This window comes from Musca domestica, unplaced genomic scaffold, assembly GCF_030504385.1.
Source record: "Musca domestica strain aabys unplaced genomic scaffold, Musca_domestica.polishedcontigs.V.1.1 4, whole genome shotgun sequence".
In the NCBI taxonomy this organism is placed as follows: Eukaryota; Metazoa; Arthropoda; class Insecta; order Diptera; family Muscidae; genus Musca; species Musca domestica.
In genome coordinates, this window is record NW_026712328.1 from 12,816,975 (window position 1) to 12,841,715 (window position 24,741).

At 37.2% G+C, this 24,741-nt stretch overlaps 1 protein-coding gene across 1 annotated transcript in view; it reads left to right on the forward strand.

Annotated features, from left to right (window-relative positions):
• Positions 1–16,783, forward strand: part of LOC101889656 (cadherin-86C) — a 74,921-nt gene extending 58,138 nt beyond the window's left edge. The window contains 7 exon segments of the mRNA XM_059126643.1: positions 1,413–1,605; positions 2,824–4,153; positions 4,228–4,358; positions 9,057–9,147; positions 12,306–12,523; positions 12,593–15,009; positions 15,012–16,783. Coding sequence (XP_058982626.1) covers positions 1,413–1,605; positions 2,824–4,153; positions 4,228–4,358; positions 9,057–9,147; positions 12,306–12,523; positions 12,593–15,009; positions 15,012–15,346 — 4,715 coding nt within the window. The 3' untranslated portion in view covers positions 15,347–16,783.
• The last annotated feature ends 7,958 nt before the right edge of the window (positions 16,784–24,741 follow it).

A 24,741-nucleotide genomic window follows, 5' to 3' on the forward strand; every position in this document is an offset into this window, starting at 1 on the left:
ATCAATAGATATGTTCATATAAAAAATATTTTTTTGGAGGTGCCTCCGATTCTGGCCTATATCTCCAGTTTCAAGTGGAATTTCAAAAATTTATAAAGCCTATGTTACTTCCAGGCGATGTTGTAGTATACATGGAAATTGTCAGGAAACTGTGTTCAGCGGTTTTCGAGTCCATAAATTACAAACAAACAAACATACAAACATTTTCCTCTTTTATAGATATAGATACTCTTCCAGGAGTTAAAGATTTTCGAAAAATTTCATTGAAAAATTTGGCTACAATCATCAATGTACCGAATATCGGTATATGGGGGCTATATGATATCGTGTCATTCCAAGTGTCATTGTTTGACATATGAACAATTGTTATTGTTTGCTAGTGTAAGGTACGAGGTTATTAAAAATGAGGCGCTACACGAAAAGAGTCAACTATAAAGAGATTAATGGATAAATTTGCCGAAACTGTGTATGTTAGTGATGTATAGACAACAACACCCTTTCGACCTGTTCGATCGACCGAAAATATCGCAGTTGTACGTGATGATGTCGCTCAAACTACACCCACTTCACTTCGAGCTCAGTAAATTGGTGTCTGTAAATTCAATTTTGACAAATAATTAGCATACTCATGTATCGATTCAATGGACTCAGAAACTGATTGTGAAACTGTATTGTGGAATTATAGTTTTCTTTACTAGAATTGTAGAAATGAATGTGGAAGAAATGTGGTTTCAATGAAACAATTCAATTGTGCGATTTAACATGTTCAGATTTTTGTTCGTCTGTTTTAAAAAGTTGCATTCCTATTGTGACACCCTTTAGAATTAGAAAAATGTACATATTTAGGTATATATGTACGTACGAGGAACAGTCGCTTAGAAGACTAAATATACGATGCAACATTAAACTACAAAACTCGTGAAATATATTTTAGTGTGGGTGGGTGGTTTTCTTAGGAAAAACTTTGGCATCAAGAGAAGACTACGGCCTAAATTTGCTTCATTTGACCTTACTAATTCGGCATTGGGTTTTGGCAAATGCTAACTCAAAGTGACACTTTATGTTGTACCACTGTTACTCTTTCAAATTTACTGTATGAATAAAACTACATTTTGTATCTATGGTGTAAACGTAAAAACTATAATCCTGGAATCTTGAGAATGAAAGACTTATTGAGTCTTCAAGTAAGCACTTTTAAAGTCTAAACCGTGTATATGAACTTATTAAAGTATATAAAGTCATTAAAGTATTATAAGATATCTTAAAAACATACCAAAAAAGTCGAAAACTTATTCAAAGATCTACATCAGTCAAGACTGTTTCATTCATATTTCGTATTTGCCATTTGCATTCTTTGTCACACACATACATATGTATTTCTTTTAATTAATGCTGCTTTAATTTACTTTCAGGTGAAATATTTCTAATGCGACCTCTTGAGGATATCGCAGCCATAACGCATGTGGGCGATCCCGTCTTGCTCACAGTAATCGCAGAAGAAGTGAAGGTTGGTCGTGACGAGCCCCCTGCCATGGCCTCTACTGTTCAATTGGCTTTCTTTTTGCCGGAACGAACAAACTCACCCCCATATTTCGAAAATGATCAGTAAGTATGGACCCAATGTGAACAGGTGAATGAAGGCGAATTAACAACAGAATATTGACATAATATCTCTTTTACCTCTGATTGTTTGGGAGTTCTTATGTTTTTCCTGAAAAATATTCCCACCTGAGGCTTGAACACATAAAAGATTTGTTTTGTCTTTTAATGTGAAAGAACAATGGATATATTAAAATATTAAAACGGGTATAGCCGCTGGTAACATGTAGGACCGAAACTAGAAAGATACGAAGGGTCAATTAATATGAATCTTTTTGCAAAAATTGTAGAGACTCAAGAGATTCAAGTGAAAGACAGTGGTAAATTTACCTTGTGATACATTTTTATACCCTCCACCGTAATATATTATTATGTTATATTAAGTATGTCATTCCGTTTGTAACACCTCGAAATATACATTTTAGACCCCACAAAGTATACATATATTTTTGATCAGCATAAAATTCTATATCGATTTAGCGATGTCCGTCCGTCTGTAGAAATAACTCTAGCTTCCGAACGAATTGAAGTAGTTTGATAACATTTTGCTCAGGCGTGTCTTTGGTCTGCCTCAAAATAACGGTATTTTAATTCGGTATTTTAAGAAATTTTTTAAAAAATCCGGTCAGAAATATTATATGGGGATATATGATGTTGTGGACCTACATAGACAATTCTCTTACAGGTGTTAAGGTACCCAAAAAGAACTTTTTGTGTAGAATTTCAGAAAATTCCATTGAAAAATGTGTCTAAAATCATCAAAATATCGAATATCGGCGGGTACCGTTATATGGAGGCCATACGATATCGTGGACCAATATAGCCCATCTTCTAACTTAATCCGCCTGCACACACAAGACTGATGTTTGCAAAATTTTAGCTTCCTATCTTAATTCGTTCTGAGTCGATGAGTTACAAACTGAATGACGAACTTAATATACCCTCCATACTATGTACGGTGGAGGGTAAAAAATCTCGAATACCAAATTTGAAACAATTTCGTTGAAAAGTGTGACTAAAACAAGCAAAGACCCTTAATCTGCTTTTATGAGGGCTATACCAACACATGAACCTACAAAGCCCTGTCGTACTTAAACTTAAAAATACATAAATTTGTAATTCAATTTTTACAAAAATCCATAAGATACACAACAGGATAAGATAAAATTATATATTCATTGAACTGCAGTTAATTTTTTCGTTTTTTTTTTTTATCATTTTTAGCTACGTATCGAGAGTAGATGAAAATGCACCTCAGGGTACTGCCCTAATATTTGTTGATCCGTATGTGCCGCGTGTTTACGATGATGATACCGGAAAGAATGGAGTTTTCTCCCTGACATTGCTGAATAATAATGGAACCTTTGAAATTTCACCGAATGTTGCTGAGCGCAGTGCATCGTTTCTGATCAGAGTTCGCGACAACATATTACTGGACTATGAGGAAAGGCAAACTGTCGAATTCCAGATTCTAGCCCAAGAACTGGGACCTGCAACAAATCTATCAGCCACAGTCAATGTCACTATATATTTGAACGATGTCAACGACAACCCTCCGGTTTTCTCTCAGCCAATGTATACAGTGGAGTTACCAGAAAATATAACTGTGGGCACTAAGGTGGTTCAAGTGCAAGCCGACGACGCAGACACCGGATTAGGAGGGCGAGTGCGTTATACAGCCATCCTTGGATATCTTAATACCTCTTTAAATCTGGACGCAGAAACAGGACTTATAACCGTGTCGACAAATAAACACGGGTTCGACAGAGAGGTCATGCCCGAATATCATTTGTATGTTGAGGCTCGGGATAATGATGGAACGGGCAATAGAGCTCAGGTTCCGCTCGTCATCAAGTTATTGGATGTCAACGATGAGACACCAACGTTTGAAAAGGATGTCTATGAATTTATCTTGGCGCCGGATTTAAAGAGCTTCACCACCTCCGCATTTATACATGCTGTTGATAAGGACGCCACGGCGCCCAACAATGAAGTTCGGTATGAGATAATAAACGGCAATTACGACAACAACTTTGAATTGGATGAACTGACGGGCGAACTGACTGTTCGAGAGAAAATCAATTTCAGATCTAAGAAAGAAACCACACAACGACAACGACGACAAGTGCCTACTCCGTCTCCACAGGACCAGAACATCTTTATTTTGACAGCTCGGGCATATGATTTAGGTGTTCCGGTTCGCTCCAGTACCACCACCATACGCATTTATCCGCCAGAGAGTCGCACTCGTGCTGTAACATTTGTTGTGCCCGGTCTCGATCCTGACAAATCCAAGACGGAGGAAACCCTGTCCACTATAACCGGCGGAAAGGTAATAATCCATGAAATCAGACCCCTAAAGCCGGACGAACCTGGTGCTCAAAATATTGCCTCTGGAAATCCCGACATCAAAGACCGAAGTGTGGTCACCGCCACGGTTCTTTACGACAGTTCCTCCATAGTTGACATTTCACAAATTCAGCAACGCCTTTCGCAACACAACAGTTCATTTGCCATAATGACGGGCCGAGAAATGGGAACGAGTGAAACCGACGTAAGTCCAATGCAGTTTTATTTGAAATGCTAGACCAAGCGAATTTGAAAAAATAGACTTTAACTCCATTACAGACACTGTACAAGGCAGAGAATAAGCTCCTGTTCTGGCTGTTAATTCTTCTGGCCACTTTGGTTGCGCTAACAATTCTTATACTACTCTTGTGCTGCATATGCTCCTGGTGTCCACTCTATGGAGCCACAAGGTAAGTGACAACACATAGTTTTAACTACCAAATTACTTGGCTAGTTGTCTAATAAGGCTTTTCGTGGGCGGCTATCAAGGACTTACACGACAGGAATATAGAAAAAGCTATCAAGAGTATCTGTCCATGCCCTGTAATTCCAATGCAAATGCCATAATTTAATAGTGTTACCAAAACACCTTGTTCGACATTTGTGATATAATTCTGCGCCGATTATTATTATATTTTTTATTGGTTTTAAGAGCTGTTGCAACATCACAACCCACATGACTATGCGTGGATTTGTGTCAAAAGTTTGGGACACATTAACGTTAGACCTAAAAGATGGTCTTAAGGGACTGTCTAGCTAAAACTTGATAATAGGTTATCCAAAATAATGAAGGTAAAGTACGTTGTAAAACGTTAAGAAACAGTGTTGCAAAGATTTTTGTGTGATATACACTATTTTTAACGCCAGATTTTGAAATAAATTGTATGATTTCATTCATCTTAAATGGGGCTGATATTAGGCCTGTCGGATTACCCAAACATTTGTTGCAAATTCTTCTTGTCTGTTAACACAAAATGTCTGATTTAGCGATTCAAGAAATTCTTTTTATACTAAAAATGTTCCGGATAAATTTCTCCTTGAAATCATTTGCAAATCTTCTTTCTGAGACAATCAATCAGGGGCCTAATTTTTGTAGCTACAGGGAATTAAGTTTCATGTTCGACATCTTGTTAAATTACATTTCGATAGAAATTTGAAATCGAATAGGAGAGTTTTTGATCATTTTATAGAAATGCTTACGTTGAAATATAAGCCTATATGTCCAATTTCCTAGAGCAAAAATTTTGATGACATAAAATCTATTTTAGTAAAATTTATCCACCCACGGAAAACCAAACGGACGGACATGAATAAATCAACTTAGAACAGTTCCTCTTGGTGATGTCCATAGAATCACATTTTGAGTACATTTATGTATGAAAATTTTCTATCGCATTTATTGTCTGATTGAGATGGATTTGTTTGATCCAAGGCGGAACGAAATTGATGATAGTCGATCGAGATGCAACAAATGTGCAATATGTCCAAATAATGTCCCAACCAGCCACTCTACTAACCTCAACCTACATTCCATAAGAATACTCCAACCCATTAAAGCAACATGTGTGCACAAGCTATTCGAACGAGCAAAGAAAAGGAGCATCGTTGTCTTTGAATGCGACGCCAGTAGCGGCTTGTGGGTCAACCTAACCAAGACTGAACTAATACTACACGTAAACGTAAACTATATCAATTCAACCAACAGTCTGTAGGGAGTGGCCTTAAAACTCTCATCGCAAACTAAATACCTTGGCCCAATATTGGACAAAAACATTGCGGATCGATACTTTGCACTCCACGCCTGCAATAGGAAGAATATATGTACCCTACCCCGCTAACACACAATGGTCTACGCTCGAAACCTTCAAACTTTTAGCGGGCAGCATCAAATCTAATCATAGTAACATCAAACAGATCACCCCAAGCAGCTTTGAACGCAATTCTCAACCTCGTTCCAATCGAAGTTGGCATACACAGGAAATGAGAAAGCTGGTGCATTGGAAAGAAACGACTTGAAGGCAACAGACTTAGAACATCGGACCTGCTGTTCAGGGAGAAGACAAATCGTTATAATACAACGAACCGGGGCCAAAGGTCCCTTTGTTAAGAACACAGACTCTCCCAATGATGAACGAATTGACATTTTGAATAATGACAGGGGTACTAACTGTAAAGGTCACCACATCATCTGATCATGCACATCCGGATGGGATAACTCCAACATCGAATACTGCAGATAACCTGCGAAGAAGAGACAAAATAAATACCCATATTCCGCTTTTGCACGAGGAACTACGATCTATGAGTAAACACTAACCTCATTATCCATAATTTCGCAATAGAGCTAAATTGGATCCGGTGCCAGAATTACACATGACATTCTTCCAGTGTCTTTCCTCCCTCCTCTTTCAAAACCTTTTAGACAAAGAACAGGGGGGAGCCTTTTCACAGTCAAATGTACATACCAATAAGTCAAATGTTGAATTTTGAAAATAATTGTGAAGATATGGCAACCTTAATAGTTTTATCATGGGTTTACAATACAACAAATAAAAAACGAGTTAAGTACAGGCTGGTCAGGCTTTTGATGCTCTCCACCATGAGGTAAAGAAAATCTTTAAAAATAAAACCATCAAAAATGAATTTGAGACCAATATTCAATATTTTTCCAATAAAATCAGCCAATAAAAAGTCTTCGAAATAAAGTCAATGGTTTCTTTATATGGGGGTTGTACCAAACGACAAACTACAAAGACGATTTCCTGCTACAGTGGTTTATGTATTGCGAGTTTTTAGCAAAAGTCACCAAAATGTCAAAAGACAGTATCCATTACAAACTCTGTATACCGAATTTTAAACGATTCCGGTTAAAAATGTGGCTAAAAGCATCAGAATACCGAATATCAAGAGGTATCGTTATACAGGGGATATAAAAAACTTGGAACTTTATACAATAATCTGCTAGAACCCACTAAAAATTCTAAGTACCAAAATTCGTACCGTTATGTATATGGACAATGTTCTGCCACAATAAGCAGATCCCATTACAATCTTGAAATATTGTATATCAAACCATTTTGTTAGAAATGTTCACCCAAAAGTATTGAATATCGGGAAGTTCCGTTGTATAGGCGCTTAACGAAAAAGTGGACCAACATAGCCCATTTACGAACTTGATCAGCCTACAGACAAAATACACATACCGGGGGAAATAAAAAAAAATTGCAACAAAGTCAAACGCCATAATTTTTACATTTTATTTAAATTTTTGAGAATGAAAGCAAAAAATTTTGGAAATAGCATCAAATTTTAGAATAAGTTTACATTTGTTCGAATTGGTCACCTATGGCACGAATTATGGCCTTCAAATGGCCAATGAAACCATCACACGCTGTCCGAATGTTGCTCTGCGGTATTTTGGCCCATTCTCGGCGAAGCGCTTGCTTGAGGTTATCGAAACCTTTGTATTTTTTAGTGCCAACCTTGCTTTCCAAAATACTCCAGGCACAAAGTCCAACGGATTGGTATCCGAAGATTTTGGTGGCCATTGTGCGCTGGAAATGAAACGAAAAACCTAATTTTGTGACCATTCTTGGGTGGCGCGTGCTGATTGCGATGGTGCTGAGTCCTGTTGGAATGTCCAAGGTCTGCGACCAAAATGTTTGCATGCTCAAGGCTTTAATACACCCTCCAGAATATTTTCGCGATAATATTCGATATTTATTCTGATGCCACGGTCGATTTATACGAGCGGAGAGCGACCATCGGCGCTTAAGTTCTGGTGGTCAACCGAAGGTGCACATTTCCGGCTGACCCCTTTGGCAAGTAAACGCGATCATTTTGTTTGTTTACAAACTGCTGGACAACGAATGTTTTCCCATCGGAGAAAATCCAATTCGGCAGTTCACCACTTTCGGCCAAGCGAATAAACTCTTTAGCTCTTTTGAGTCTATTTTCTTTCAGTTGCAGTGTAAGTTCTTGCACGTTTTGGAATTACAATGGCTTTACCCCGAGTTCATTTTTAATTATTTGAAATTTGAAATGTTCCGATATGTTCAGCTCACGAGCCATTTGTCGGTCACTGCGACGCGGGTTTCGATCAAGTCGCTTCTTTACTTTTCGAACCATTTCTGCTGATATTGCTGTTTTCTTCCATCGACTTCCTTGACGTCGGGATACGCTACCATTATAAAAGATTTATTCACATTTAAAGGCTGGCGTGTCATAACGATAGGCACTTGTGATAGAATTCCCGCTTGAATTCCATCAAGAAGTACTTTTTTCTGAAAAATTCTCACCAAAGTGCTTTTGTACGCTTGTAAACAATATAATGAGCTGTCACTGGAATAATTTTAACAGCTGTCGTACGAGTGGCTTAGAAATGACAGCTGACAGTCTGAAGTTGGTTGCAGTTTTTTCATATCATCCATATTTCAATTCTCTCAAAAGATTGCGTTAATTCTTTTAAGAATTTTAGGCTGATCAAGAATGAATATACTTTGTAGGGTTCAACATAAGTATTTCGAGAAGTTGGAGACGGAAGAACAATGTTAATATAGCCTCCATAGTATGATCGAGGGTATATAAAGGGGGTTTTCCGTATTAATGGTGATATCACTGTATCGTTATAGTTTCTGACGATCTAGTATAATGATTGGAGAGTAGGATCACGCACTCAAAGGATATGGGAAACAAATATAAAAACAACATTGGGTCGTCTAGAAGATTTATAATTAATGCCCAGCGAATACGAAAAATTTTAAGTAATGCAAATAGATTACAAATTCTCTCGAAAATTCGAAGGACGTTTATATTTGTGGTATTTTGCAATTGAAATGGCTGTGTCTGGACAGATAAACAGATGGCAATGTTTAAAACGAACACGAGCTCGTTCATCACATGGTGAAGGGAGATAAATATTTCGTTACACAATCCGATAAATATATTCAAAACTAAAACAGCAACAACAACATATGACACTCCCGTTAATAATATATATTCTTAAATTTATATATGTGCATTGTTTGTACTTACTACATATGTAAGCTATGGTTCATTATTCACATTTTATCCATGCTATTCTAATTCTCTCTTTTTATCTCTTGTAGCAAAAGAATAGTTAATATCAGTAGAACTGAAGACGATGTTCATCTAGTGCATAGGGAAATGGCAAATGGAAAACAAACAAAATCTGTTCAGGTAGATTTCGAAATCAATCTCTGCAGTTAAGATACACTTATGGCTATCACTTATTGTAATTTGTAAAGCGTAGTTGCAGTCGAATGTTATCACCACCGCTGTTTTATTTTTCTCCTCACATACGTTTTCGGCCAAAGTAGTTATTAGCAACTGGTCTACTGCACAATTTATTGAGTTTTTCATTTTGATTTCCTTATTGCTCGTATCTGGGTCTATGCTTCTTTCAAATGTATTAACACAAGAAAAATACAAAATTAACACTTTTTCCACTAAATCGAAACTAGATTAACAACCACTCTTCAGTTTTAAAATCTTGCACTTGTAATTCATAAGTTCACAGTTGAAATCGGATCACTATTATTACAATAAAATCAAATCCGTTTTGCGAAATTTCACAAGAAATTATGAATTGCAAGCATATTCTTTTATTTTTATATACGTGTATATATAGAGTGTGCAAAATACATACATTTTATAATTTAAAATACAATTTTCTTTTCTGGTAAAAATACTACAAGGTAACTACAAAACCAAACTGATTTGACATTTGTTAAATTCGATTTGATAGTTTTCGTGTTAAAATGAACAAGTAAATGGAGAATAGATATCATCCATTTACATTCTATACATCATTTAATTAAAATTGCTGCCGGTAGAATTAAAAGCGGCATTTCTTTTTTCATCAAATTTTTCCCAACTCTCAAAATCGCTAGTGAGGTCCTGTTATGGGATCTGCGTGGGCCGGCGAATGTCACACATTTAAAATGATAAATTACGAATGCAAAAGTTCAATACTTTTGAATATCATTATAATCAATAAGTACCGCGAATTTCAATCTTAGTGGACTTTAATTAACCAAATTTATTTGGCATTTGAAATCTATATATGGTAACGAACATTGCGAAATCATACTGTATATTCTCTGTTTAAAAAGCAAAAAGGCATGTATATTTTTACAGCTGTGTTGCGGAGAGTGGCTGGATTTTACTGGATCACAAAAAATTCACCATGAAATTGAATAAAACATTTCTTGCTAAGTTGCAGGATTACTCTTTTCAATATATCGAATACCAGAAGGTACCATTATATGGGGGACCTTCATGGGTAATTTTCTGTCATAGGAAATTATTCCCATTTGGAACTCTAAATGCCAAATTTAAAACAAAACCAGTAAAGAAAGTCTTAAAGTCGGGGGTCGACTTTATGATACCCTACCCCACTTTGCATATTTAGTAGAGGAATCTGAATCGATTTCTACTAATTTTTTCGAGGCATTTGTGCCTTTTCAATTCGGTCTTATATAACCCATTTGGTACACAAATAACTTGAAATCGGATAAAGATACATATGAGAGCTATATCCAAATCTGAACTGATCTTGATAAAATTTGGCAAAGGTATTTCTGATCTGTATTTAATATATTTCCCCGAATATCATAGTTATGGCGGTGGAGAACAAAAATGACAAAACGAATGAACAATATATATATGGGAGCTCTAGCTTTATCTGAACCGATCTTCACCAAATTTGACATACTTGTTTCAAGGCTCAATTGGGTCGTGAGTGCCATTTGGGCTAATATTACACGTTTGGTTCACAATAAAAGGAAAATCAGACGAAGCTATATATGGGGGCTAAATCCAAATCTGAATCGATCTCGATAAAACTTGGCAAAGGTATTTCTGAGGTTTATTTGATTTATTTCCTCGAATGACGTAGTAACAGAGGGCATATTATGGCTGTGGAGGACGAAAATAACAAATCGATTTTCTCCAATTTCAATAGGGTTCGTCCTTGGGTCAAACAAATGACTTGTGCAAATTTTCATCTGGATCAGGTAATATATACGACCTGTACGTTGTTAACAAAAATACATGGGCAGACAGACGGACGGACATGCATAAATCGACTAAGAATGTAATTCTATGCAGATCATCAAAAAGAACAATGGGTCTATCTCGCTTCCTTCTCCATGTTACAAACAAATGCATAAAGACATAATTCCCTTACCACTATGTGGTGTAGGGTATAAAAATCTGGCATTGCGACCTACAAATTTGAAATTTCCAATAATTCCGTTAAACAATGCCTCATAAATCATCAAACTATCAAATATTGGAAGGTACCCTTATAGTATGGGGGCTAAACTAAACCATGGCATTTTCTGTCATAGAACTGTTATGTCAATTTTCAGTCATAGAATTTAGACGCATCACGAACTCCAATTACCAAATTGGAAACAATTTTATATAAAGTTTAAATCGGTATTCCAACAGATATATACCTCATTATACAAAATACTGGACATATATTTCCCATTTTCACACCTGGTCTAATACAGGTACAAATATTGGGATGCTCTAAAATGGAAAAATATCGTACACTGATGTCATATGTAACGATTAAAAGGTGTAGGTCACCATCACACTTGACTTCCCGTGCTTAACATTAAATTTGTACTTTTGTGTAATATTTAGAACCGATATTACTTGATCTAAGTTTGGTAAAAATATTGGTTGAATTAAAATAATGTCGTGAAATGAAGAGCTGCATAAGCTTATTTAATTTATTCATTAATTTTAAATTATACTTATAACAAAATATATGTATAAAAGAGTGGAAGCCAAAAGTTCTAGGTTTGATAAGGTTATTTTATATGAGGTTACTCTCTTAATTCCATCATGAATACTCCAATGACGCAATTTATGCAATGTAACCCCATTTTCTGAAACCTGTTTTGTAAAATTTAAAGCAAAAAAAATTCAAATAATACCTAATAATTAATAGAATCACGCATCAAATAATTCTATATACGTTAGCCGGAAGTCTTTAAAGCCGTAAAAATAAAATTTGATGTCTAATACGTCAATTGGGCCGTTCGCCCAACATCCCTGGCATTTCTAAGCATCTATTCGAAATTTAATTTAAATTTTTGTAATTTACAATTTTCTCAAATACCATGGTCTCTACAAATGACATGTATTGCAAAAAAAAAAAAAAACATGTTGATATACATTGTGTCTTCATTCCTTTCTATGTATTTTGCACCCCTTAACTTTGCACAGGTTTTTGGCTTTTCAATACACAACATGAATATACAAGCAATTGGTTGGAATACAAATTTAAAATTTACATTTTACTTGAATTTTTCTTTAAGGTCGCCGAATGGATGGGAAGGCGCGAGGCCTGGTCCGCGGACAAACCGACAGATCCTAGAACGAAGCCTACCCGTTGGGAATTCCACAATGGCCGCCAGCAGTTTGACGAAAACATAGGTGCCATTCATGTCACGGACGTAGGCGATGCTCGCAACCATTCTGAGGAGACGCGACGCATACGTTCAGCTGACGAGAACCATAGAAGAGTTAAAATAAAGTGCGTTTAGGGCTACATTTGAACTACTTTCAACTAACAGTGATTATTTCTGACCCATTTTTATTTCAGGAATACCCGTGCAGCCAAAGACGATACTCATCTAAGTTTCCATAATTCTAGAACTAATCTTATTAATGATCGTGATGTCTACATTGAAGATGTTATAGATGAACGCGAACTGGTTGATGAAGATCACGAGCACATCAGGCGTAGTAAGGTAAATCGACAACACCACAAACGTTACGACAGCGAGGAGATGACCCAACGCCAACAACACATTGACGACGACTCCATGAGGCGTCATGAAATTGACAGAGGCAGCGACATTGATTACAATACCGGCAGAAGCAGCCTAAAAAATAAACGGGAATTTTTCATAAAAGATGGCAACATTGAAATACTGCAACTTATGACCAGGGATAAGACCCGCGACGGCGCGGCTGCAGCCGATGATGACAATATATATGTAAATGTTCCGCTAAAAAATGCAAGTTTGTCACAGCCGCAGTTGCTTATGGTTGACAATAGCGGCAAGGAGATTCTGATGAGACGTTTTATAGAAGAACAGCCTGATGGCAAGCAAATCATCCGCGAACATTACCAAATCGTCCCAGGTGCTACGTACATCCAATCTATGCCGAACGAAATCCAACAGAACTCAACTCTGAAAGGTGACACTTTTCCGCTGGGTAAGTCGGGGCCGAACAGCATAGTTTACTCCCAAACGGAGCCAGAGGTCAAGGTTATACACACACAACCCGCCCAAGGTTCCATTGCGACCCTGCACATGGACGGCTTTCAAAATCAAATGCAGCCAGCCATCTCCAACCAATCATTGACGCAAGAACTTGAAAATTCCCTTAAACACCAGAACGAGCTGCTGCGGCAAATTCTCTTAGAAAAGGAGAAGATTGAAACGCGTTACGTACATCACGATGTGGCGCTCGAGACACAAAGCCTACCGGGACAGTCAATGGCAATAGCAACTCAAACTGAATGTGAGATGGGGACTCAAACGGAGGTATATGACGAGCATGTTCGTAGAGGGTCCTTCGACGTTCATGGACGCACTTTAAGGAGAAGAGCACGCAGTGAAAACGATGATTCCGCGTCTGAGGACGACGATTACGAGTACATTCGACTTAGTTCCCCCAACAGTCCGGACGGTGTTGTGTACTGCATAAAAAGAAGGAAACAACGCCGGCGTAATAAATATCGTAATGGGAGCCAGCCCCGCAGGCGACTTGTAATGGTGGAGGAGGTGAAACGCAAAATTAGAACTCCAATTAAAGAGGAGGACGATGAGGAATACTATAAGGCCCGCAAGAAACCAACGCCAAAAAAACCACCGCGCAATAATGGTGACACAAAGGCCAGCATCTTGCGGCGTCTAAAGATTGAGGAAAGCGTAAATAAGAAAAGTTCTTCACGCCCGAAAAATGAACCCCTGAATCGCGATGTCCTCATAGAAATATCTGACTCCCTTGATGAGAAATATAGCTCAAGCGAACAGCAAAAAAGTCGAAAACGTCGTATGGAAGAGCTACAGTATTACGAAAATACGGATGGCGACGACGACTACGACCAACATGAGGTGGATTTTTCTAATGATTCAGATGCCGGAGAAATTGTTATTAAAACCAATGACTATTCATCCCACCGCCACAAATCGGAGAGACGAAAACCGTCCTCGCAACATGAACACCGTTTCGAAATCCACGTGGGCGAAAACACAAAAATCGAAGGCAATGGTCAGACCAATTCAGTGTCATCATCAGACCAACGAGGTCATAGTAGACCGGAAGCAAAGCCCAGACTTTCGCGCAGCGATAGTTCCCGCGGCAGTACCAATTCCCAACGGCAATTCAATAAACGCAAAGAAACTAGTTCCGAACCTCCGAAAAACCGGGTATCCATAACAAAGTATGAGTCCAATGGCGAGATTGGAACCCTTATATCAACTACTGAAGTGCGTGACAGCCGTGTGACACAAAGTGAAAACGATTTACTTGAGCATGAGGAAACGTCACATAGTAGACCACGTGCCGGAAGCGTACCCAAGTACATGGAATGGTATTATGATAAGAAGAAGCCTCCTGCTGGCGGTCGTACATCTACAGAATCATCAGTCAAAGGAGCACCAGCAACGCGTAAAAAACCCGTTGTTCCAAACGCTGGCGAGAAGAAGGTGTCGCGAACTCGTTTGCACATTAAGCAGGCCGACACCAGTCAACACGAAGAACCCAAGTTCAAACCCGAACCAGCTCCACGAAAGTCACCACCGAAGGCTGCTCGCATGCTTAAGGAGGACATTGTTAAGAATAAGCAGTTGCAACCACGTGTCGAAGCAGAGTCCAGCCATCCATTACTTCAACACTCTGAGCATCGTTTTGAACGAGAAAATGCACCCGAAGTGTCAGTGCCACCATCGAAATTACCTCACTACATATACCCCGAAACCCCGCCAACGTTTTCCTCGACTAAGAGACCAATACGAAAAACACAAAGCCCAAACCGTCGCCCATTAAAGAGAATGAAGTTAAAGTTAATAATGCTTCCAAAATCAATCTGTACATTGAAGACCCCAACTCTACACATGCGCCAACAGTAACGACAAATTCTTCCTCCACATCAATACACAAACAACTCAATGCCGCAACTCTCGAAGATGATTTGGACTCAGGTATTGCAATGAACTCCCTCCTCAACAGTATGGGCCGTCGTAATCCCATTGCCGAAAAGAAAAGTGTATTCTCCATAGCCTATGATGACGTCAGTCGCGTTCAAAAAATCCCTTCAGGTGGCGACTCCCCTCCCTACTGACCGGATAAGGATAATCCAACCCAACAAATCACTGATTAAGTTGCACCACAATGTGATATTCCAATTATAAATTGTTGGCATTTGTAATTTGTATTTTAAACGCCACCCCACCCCGATCCCATTTGTAAGATGTATTCCTCTCATCTATATTTCAAGCTTATTACATTAGTTCAAACATGCGTTCATTTATTTATATTTATAGGTCTGTAGGATTATGTATACATACATACATGTGTGCTCATTCAAATAGTATGTAAGATATTTAAGGCAACCGAATATTAATTCATCCCAGTGCATCCCATTTGTGTATATACCGATCTATGTAGCCACATACGGCCAGTACGAAATGCTACTCCACATATATAATGACTATTAGGTCCATTGCTATAAGATTTCTCTAAAGTTTAATTGAAGTCAGGGACAGAGCTATGTACCCTTCACCATATACGATTATTCGAACTTGCTGTTGACATACATATATTTGCCCCTTTGTAAAGAATATGGCAATGTCAAGCCAAAAAAAAGGTGTACTTGTCAAGCGACCAGGCGAAATCGTCTTTATCCTGTTCCAGAAGTCACATCACAATTGAATTAAACATCAACATTTTCAAACCTTTTCTGGCATTCACTTCTGCAGCTCAAGTGTATCGACTACACTCACGGGGTTTCACGTTAACACCTTTTGGTGTGTGTGTGTGTGTGTGTGTGTGTGTGTGTGTGTGTGTGTCAGACAAACTGAAAATTTCATAGTGAGAACCGAGTATATTCCGGATAACGAACATTTTTCGTCAAAACATGAATATGAGCGACATATGATATGTTTTTAAGATGCACGCACATTTTCAAGCCAACGTAATTTTAAGTTCTTCTGCAAAATTGTATTTTATCTTGAAATGTCAAAACTTAACTTTCAATTTGTATAATGATAGAAATGCCTGTGTGCCGAACAGTGATGTGCTTTTCAATTACAATGAATCTCCTTTTTACGTAGTTCTAAATTAGTTTTGATCCATTTTTTGGAAAATATTAAATCAATCCTAAAACTTGGATTGAATTAAATTCGCTGTAAAATATTAGTTCGTATCTGGACACCCGCTGTGGCCAATAAATATATTAGGAAAGAAACATTCCCTTCATCTAAACAAACACATTTATTTAAGGAACTGTTAGAAGAATGAAAATTGATTTAATGGTCCAAAAGCTTCGTACTTTAAACTATCAGAAACTTGCAATAATGGTCCATAGTGTAAGAATAATTAATTAAAAAAATATATATGTATGTATGTAGTTGTAGAATAAAAGTATGTATCACCTATTATCGTTAAACGCAGGTTAAAAGTGATTGAATGAAACAATATTAAGTTATCAATCCATCATATAATCGCAATATGTACATCTGTATAAACATAAATAAAATTACAATAATATTCAAAATAAGACTCTTGTGTTTTTTCAACTCTTGTGAAGCACCTTTACATTTATTCACATTTCTTGATTAAAATTCTGATATTTCTTCAAAATCACTGATGCACCAAAGCGAAATTAATAACTTTGTCCGCAGAATATTTGATGTGGTATAGTGTTCTATAATGGAACTTTTAAACTATTTAAGATTAAAGATTAAACGTGCCATAACCCATTTTGTTCAAGTCATCTTTGAAATTTCATACTCTACGTGTTATAAGTTTGATTGGGAGACAATTATCATGTCGCAATATTCCATTCCGCAAATATTGAAAAATGAGCTCGGGGTAAAGCCATTGAAATTCCAAAAAGTGCAAGAATTTACACCGCAACTGAAAGAAAATAGACTCAAAAGGGCTAAAGAGTTGCTTCGCTTGGCCGAAAGTAGTGAACTGCAGAATTTGCTTTTCTCCAATGAGAAAACATTTGTTATCCAGCAGTTTGTAAACAAACAAAGTGATCGTGATTATTTGCCAAAGAGGTCAGTTGAAAATTTGCACCTTCGGCTGACCACCAGAACTCAAGCGCCGGCCATGGTGATGGTGTGGTCCGCCATAACAGCCTATGGTCGCTCTCGCCTCGTATTAATCTACCGTGGCAAGATTGGCACTAAACAATACCAAAGTTTCGATCACCTCAAGCAAGCGCTTCGCCGGAAATGGGCCAAAATATCGCAGAGCAACATTCGGGCAGAGTGTGACGGTTTCATTGTCCGTTTGAAGGCCATAGCTCATGTCAAAGGTGACCAATTCGAACAAATCTAAACTTATTTTAAAATTTTATGTTATTATCGACATTTTTTGCTTTCATTCAATAAAATTAAAAAAAGTAAAAATTATGGCGTTTGACTTTGTTGCAGTTTTTATATCTCACCCTGTATATTACATTAACACTATAACAGACCAATCGACTTCTGCACTAGTTTGAAAGTTTGTAACAACTCGAAATACTGATCTTAGACCCATCAAGTTCGTCCGTTACTGTCCATACCGTACCGGGATACCGTAGCATTTTGTTGTTGCTAAATAGCCATTACTGTTCTTTTTATTTCATGTAAAACGAAAGCATAACAAGTGGAGAGAGATGAAAATGTTTATAAGTGCGGTTGTAAGATTTAGGAGATTTTCTAAACGAATTTTAGTTTAATTTAATTCTTTGCTTCCTCTTCTATTGAGCTTACGATCTCGGCTCTAGGGTAATTTTTTTTTTTTTTTTTTTTTTTTTTTTTGTCATAGGAGTTATTTTTAATATAACTCCTGGGGAGAATATCCCAAAAGCCAAGGGAACTGATGAGGATTGGTGGCTCTTTCCGAAACCTAAGTTTTTCCTGAATTACCCTCTGGTAAACATTTCCATCTTTATCCACCAATAAATAAACGTTGTTTTTATAAAAACAACAATATTGGGATCAAGCCTGACTATTTTGTAACAACAAAATTTCAATTTATTGCGAATATTTTTAATACTGAAAGTCATATCCAGGCGAAATCACAATTGCATAAAAAGGATAGTTCTGTCATTTAAGTTGATGCTGACTTCTGCACTGTTGCAGAACCAGCAAAAATATACTAATTTTGCATCATAAAGGAAAAAAACGGTTATCGTAGTAACACTTTTAGATTTTAGCTGGCGAGGAACCTCATTTGAAACCATTCTTGTGTGGCGCATGTAAGGTCTGCGGCCAAAATGTTGGCGTGACCAAGGCTTTAATACACCCTCCAGAATATTTTCGCGATAATATTCGGCATTTATTCTGATGCCACGGCCGATTAATGCGAGCGGAGAACGACCATCCGCTGTTATGGCGTTCCACACCATCACCATGGCCGGGGCTTGAGTTCTGGTGGCCAACCACATTTACATCATTTGTCATTTTGTTTGTTTACAAACTGCTGAACAACGAATGTTTTTTCATCGGAGAAAACCAAATTCGACAGTTCAACGCTTTCGGCCAAGCGAAGCAACTTTTTAGATCTTTTGAGTCTATTTTCTTTCCGTTGCGGTGTAAGTTCTCTTTCAATGGCTTTGTCCCGAGCTCATTTTTCAATATTTGCCGAATGGAATATTGCGATATGTTCAACTCACGAGCCATTTTTCGGTCACTGCGAGGCGGTTTTCGATCAAGTCGATTCTTTACCTTTCGAACCATTTCTGTTGATGTTGCTGTTTTCTTCGGTCCACTTCCTTGACGTCGGGCTACGCTACCAGTATCACGGTAACGAGTGATGGTACGAGACACAAAATATTTATTCACACTAATGTGCTCGTTGTCACGAGTGAATTCCATCACGAGTAGCTTTTTTTCTGGAAAATCCTCACCAAAATGATTTTGTACGCAAGTAAACAATATAATGAGCTGCCACTGGAATAATTTTAACAGCTTTGGCTTAGAAATGACAGTAGTCTGAAGTTGGTTGCAGTTTTTTCATCTCATCCTGTATTTAATTATTGCTCAGTTCCAGAACTGCAAGAATGTAAAACTTTTTACTACGATAACCGATGTTTCCATTATAATATTGAAAAAATTGCTAAACTAGTAGATTCTTACAGGTTTATTATATGATTTTAACTGTATGTTATATGGAACTAATAAAAAAATATTACGTCCCAAAATCCTTATTTTTGCAGCCCAACTTGTTAAAACGACCCAGACCGGTTCGATTTCGGGTGGTCTGGCTCACGGTTAGGTTTATTTACAGAAACAGCGATTCGGTTCAAAGCCGTTCTTACAGCCCTGCCGTTTTTGTTTGTAATGTACAAATCTACATACATAGCTCTAGCTTCACCCGATCGCTTAATACTTATGGTACAACATTTAGTTCATTTCGTACACTTTCAGTGGGATATTCGAATATCTTTCTATAATTTTTTTTTAAATAACCAAGACCACGTGTAAGAAACAATCTAATCTAATCTAGTTCTGTCCGATCTCCCAATACTACTGTTACAATATTTAATGCTTTTGGTACACTTTTATATGCAAGTTTGTTCATTACAAACAAGCTTTCACCGTTTTAACTTTTACACTTTATTTAGAACATTTTAGTTATTTTCATACCCTTTCGAATTACTTTATTGTCTCGAACAAATTGCCTAAGAACAAAGATATTGGGTAGATATTGTAGAAGTTGTGTATGGTAATACTGCAATAAATACTGACATCTACACTTCAATTTTTAAATTAATTACTTTTCTCATTGGAAATTTTTGCTATGTTATGGGTATGTTTTTATCTTATTATAGCAACATCTTATCCAGATGGGACAACCATCAGCCTTTTCGGTATTATTGCGAGTTAAAAATTATCGCAAAAGAGGTTGGATGACTTAAAATGTTGTTACAGAATGATGGAATAAATGAAAACACCTCCTATGATAGAATGAAAACCGTAAAATGCAGCGTTTTAATATCTGTTTTCTCCTGTCAGAAAATGTCGTAAGTCCATTTTAAATATCTCGAACATATGTATCTACATCTATACTTTAAATTTCAGGCCAACAGACAACATTTGCTAGAAATAATATTGGTTTATAGTGTGTTTAATTCGCAATAATACGGAAAGAGCATAGGCTAGCTCCATTTCTTAAAATACAAAACGTAATTTATATTTTCATGGGTTGATTTACAGTTTTAAGATTTTGCTATAATACGACAAAACCACAACTCAAGACACACACCATTACGATAAAGTCTATTGAGACATATGACCAATGTATAGTGAAGTATAGATGGCAGTATTTTCTGTACTATTAATATGCAATCATTCGAAAATATCTGCCTAATATCTTTGTTCTTAATCTTACGCAATTGTTCGTTGTTTAGCAACCAGCAATTAAACCATAGGTTATGCATCGATAATAAGAATCTAGCAAAACAAATTGTCAGAATTTTGACAAAATCAAGAAATTAAATAAAAGGTAGAAAAAAATGGCAAAGTACTTCGAAACGTTACAATTCAGAACTTGAAACAATTATGTATTTTTATATCTTCAGCCATATGGCTACTAAAGGCCTGCACAAGACGAATTGTAAGAATTATGCTTTTTTCGACACACTGACTTTGTCAACTCAATCATGTGCTATGTATTTGATAGGCAATGACAACCAACAACATCCCCCATTTTGATTCATGTGTGCCATTATCTAAAGTTCGATCGTGGCATGGCAGACTCGAATATTTGCATGGTGTTCTCCATAAATGCAGGGTGTCGACGATGACATCGAACCGTGTCATCGTCAAATTGTGTGTCATTTGTGTACGTGTGCTTAAATTGAGAGTGTGTGTGTGTGTGTTACTTTCGACGGTGAGGATGTGTTTTTGTGTGTGCTGTAATTTTGAAGTAACAAACACGGCGTACATATAAAAGTGAGTACGAAATCAATAATTAAAAAATATTCTTTATGACGTAGTTGAGGGCAGAGATATTAAGAAAATTTATCAGTTTTTATACCCTACACCACATAGTGGTAAGGGTATTATGTCTTTGTGCATTTGTTTGTAACATGGAGAAGGAAACGAGATAGACCCATAGTTACTTTTGAGAACCTTCATAGAATCACTTTCTGAGTCGATTTATGTATGTCAGTCCGTCTGTCCGTCCGTCCGTCCGTCCGTCTGTCCATGTATTCTTGTGAACAAAATGCAGGTCGCATTTATTATCCGATTGAGATAAAATTTTCCAAACACTATTTTTTTGGCCCAAGGACGAACCCTATTGAAATTGGTGAGAATCGGATCAAATTTAGATATAGCTCCCATATATATCTTCATCCGATTTCGGGTTAAATGTGCACCAAATGTCCACTATCAGTCCAAATTACCTGAATTTTGGCACACCCAACCGAGTTCGGCCTAGAAGCAAGTATATCAAATTTGGAGAAAATCGGTTCAGATATAGCTATAGCTCCCATATATATATTTTATCCGATTTGGTGTTTAAGCCTCTCACATTCGTAATATGCACTCCACAAGAATGATATTTGGTACCAGATAAAAGATACAGCCCAGAAATAGCTGTTTGTAATTTTATTGAAATCGGTTCAGATTTGGATATAGCTCCCATATATATCTTCACCCGATTTCGGGTTAATTGTGCACCAAATGACCGATATAAGTCCAAATGGACTGAATTTTAGTACATCGGACCAAATTCAGCATAGAAGCAAGTATATCAAATTTATTGAAAATCGGTTCAGATATAGATTTGGCAACCATATATATGTTTCATCCGATTTAGTGTTTTAGTCCCTTACATTCGTAATATTCACTCCACAACCGTGATATTTGGTACCAGGTATTAGATGGAGCACAGGAATAGCTGTTTTAAATTTTACCGAAATCGGTTCAGATTTGGATATCGCTCCCATATATATCTTCATCCGATCCGAAGAAGTGAGTCGTTATATTCCATGTTCACACCAGATATTTGTTAATTTAAATATTGGAATATGTGAAATTTGAAGACTTATTATACATTTTATAAGAGTTGTTCCAGATGTTTAGCTGATGGAGGTACCTGATGGAGCGAACCATTTTTATACTTGACCTACCACTGATACGAATATTGGGATTTGCAAAGTTACAGTACGTTTACATATAAATGGGTTAACCCACTGGATTTGGATTAAAACTGTCATATCCATTACTTATACTTCAAATAAATCCTCTTGAAGTAGGTTAACCCTGCAAAAAGTTCTAATGTAAACATAGCATTAGAATAAAATTAGATTATACTTTCCTGTTCTATGCCTCGGTAGCCATTAAAGGGCTGCAAGTGTGACAATTTTCGCTATTTATGCCATGGAGAGAAAACGCTCGTCATGTTGTGCCCTGTTTGATCAAACGCATAACAGTACGTGACATCCAACCAAATGCTCGATGTCTCGTCATGTCGGTCAGACTCAAACCCATCGTCATAACATGTAATGACCAATAAAAGGGGATGTTGAATAGTGTGTCATACAAAATTGTTCTACCACAAAAATTACAACAATAATGAAACAATTTCCAACGAAAAGGCACGCGCGATTTTTCCGATATGTGAAAAAACATTCTTTGTAATAAAGTATTTCTTGGCGAATAATAACATATTTCAGGTACTTCTAATTGGTCCACACAAAATTTTCTCATTTCGGTTATTGACGAAACAAACCAAAATGTCAATCCTTATTAAAACCAGTAAGGAAAGCTCAAAAGTCGGGCGGGGCCGACTATATGATACCCTACACCACTATGCATATTTAGTAGAGCACTCATAAAAAGGTTTATACAGGGCATTTCAGAGCTCTATGAGATATTTGGTACAAAATCAAAATCTATCTAATTCTATCGTGCATTTTACGAACTATAGCTATCTCTGAACCGGGTTTCTCCAAATTTTAGCTTCTAAACCGAATTCGGTCTTATTCATGCCATTTGGGCTGATATTGGCCATTTGATGCACAACGAAATCGGATGAAGATATATATGGGAGCTATAGCTATATCTGAACCGATTTTTACTAAAATTGGTGTACTTGCTTCTAAGCTGGTTTCGGTCGGATTTGCCAAAATTGATGCTATTACGACCATTTGGTGGTCAATCACCCGAAATCGGATGAAGATATATATGGGAGCGATATCCAAATCTGAACCGATTTCGGTAAAATTTAAAACAGCTATTCCTGTGCTCCATCTGATACCTGGTACCAAATATCACGGTTGTGGAGTGAATATTACGAATGTAAGGGACTAAAACACTAAATCGGATGAAACATATATATGGTTGCCAAATCTATATCTGAACCGATTTTCAATAAATTTGATATACTTGCTTCTAGGCTGAATTTGGTCCGATGTACTAAAATTCAGTCCATTTGGACTTATATCGGTCATTTTGTGCACAATTAACCCGAAATCGGGTGAAGATATATATGGGAGCTATATCCAAATCTGAACCGATTTCAATAAAATTACAAACAGCTATTTCTGGGCTGTATCTTTTATCTGGTACCAAATATCATTCTTGTGGAGTGCATATTACGAATGTGAGAGGCTTAAACACCAAATCGGATAAAATATATATATGGGAGCTATAGCTATATCTGAACCGATTTTCTCCAAATTTGTTGCGTTTTCTTTAAGGCTTATCTCGGTCACATGTGCCAAAATTCGGGCCATTTGGGCTGATATTGGCCATTTGGTGGCCAATTAGCCCGAAATCGGATGAAGATATATATGGAAGCTATATCCAAATCTGAACCGATTTCGATAAAATTTAAAACAGCTATTTCTGTGCTCCATCTAATACCTGGTACCAAATATCACGGTTGTGGAGTGCATAGTAGGAATGTGAGGGACTTAAAGATCAAATCGGATAAAATATATATATGGGAGCTATAGCTATATCTGAACCGATTTTCTCCAAATTTGATATACTTGCTTCTAGGCCGAACTCGGTTGGGTGTGCCAAAATTCAGGTAATTTGGACTGATAGTGGACATTTGGTGCACATTTAACCCGAAATCGGATGAAGATATATATGGGAGCTATATCTAAATTTGATCCGATTCTCACCAATTTCAATAGGGTTCGTCCTTGGGCCAAAAAAATAGTGTTTGGAAAATTTTATCTCAATCGGATAATAAATGCGACCTGCATTTTGTTCACAAGAATACATGGACAGACGGACGGACAGACGGACTGACATACATAAATCGACTCAGAAAGTGATTCTATGAAGGTTCTCAAAAGTAACTATGGGTCTATCTCGTTTCCTTCTCCATGTTACAAACAAATGCACAAAGACATAATACCCTTACCACTATGTGGTGTAGGGTATAAATACCAAAGTGTCGATCTCAAGCAAGTGTTTCGCCGGGAGTGGGCCAAAATACCGCAGAGCAACATTCGGGCAGAGTGTGACAGTTTCATTGGACGTTTGAAGGGCATAA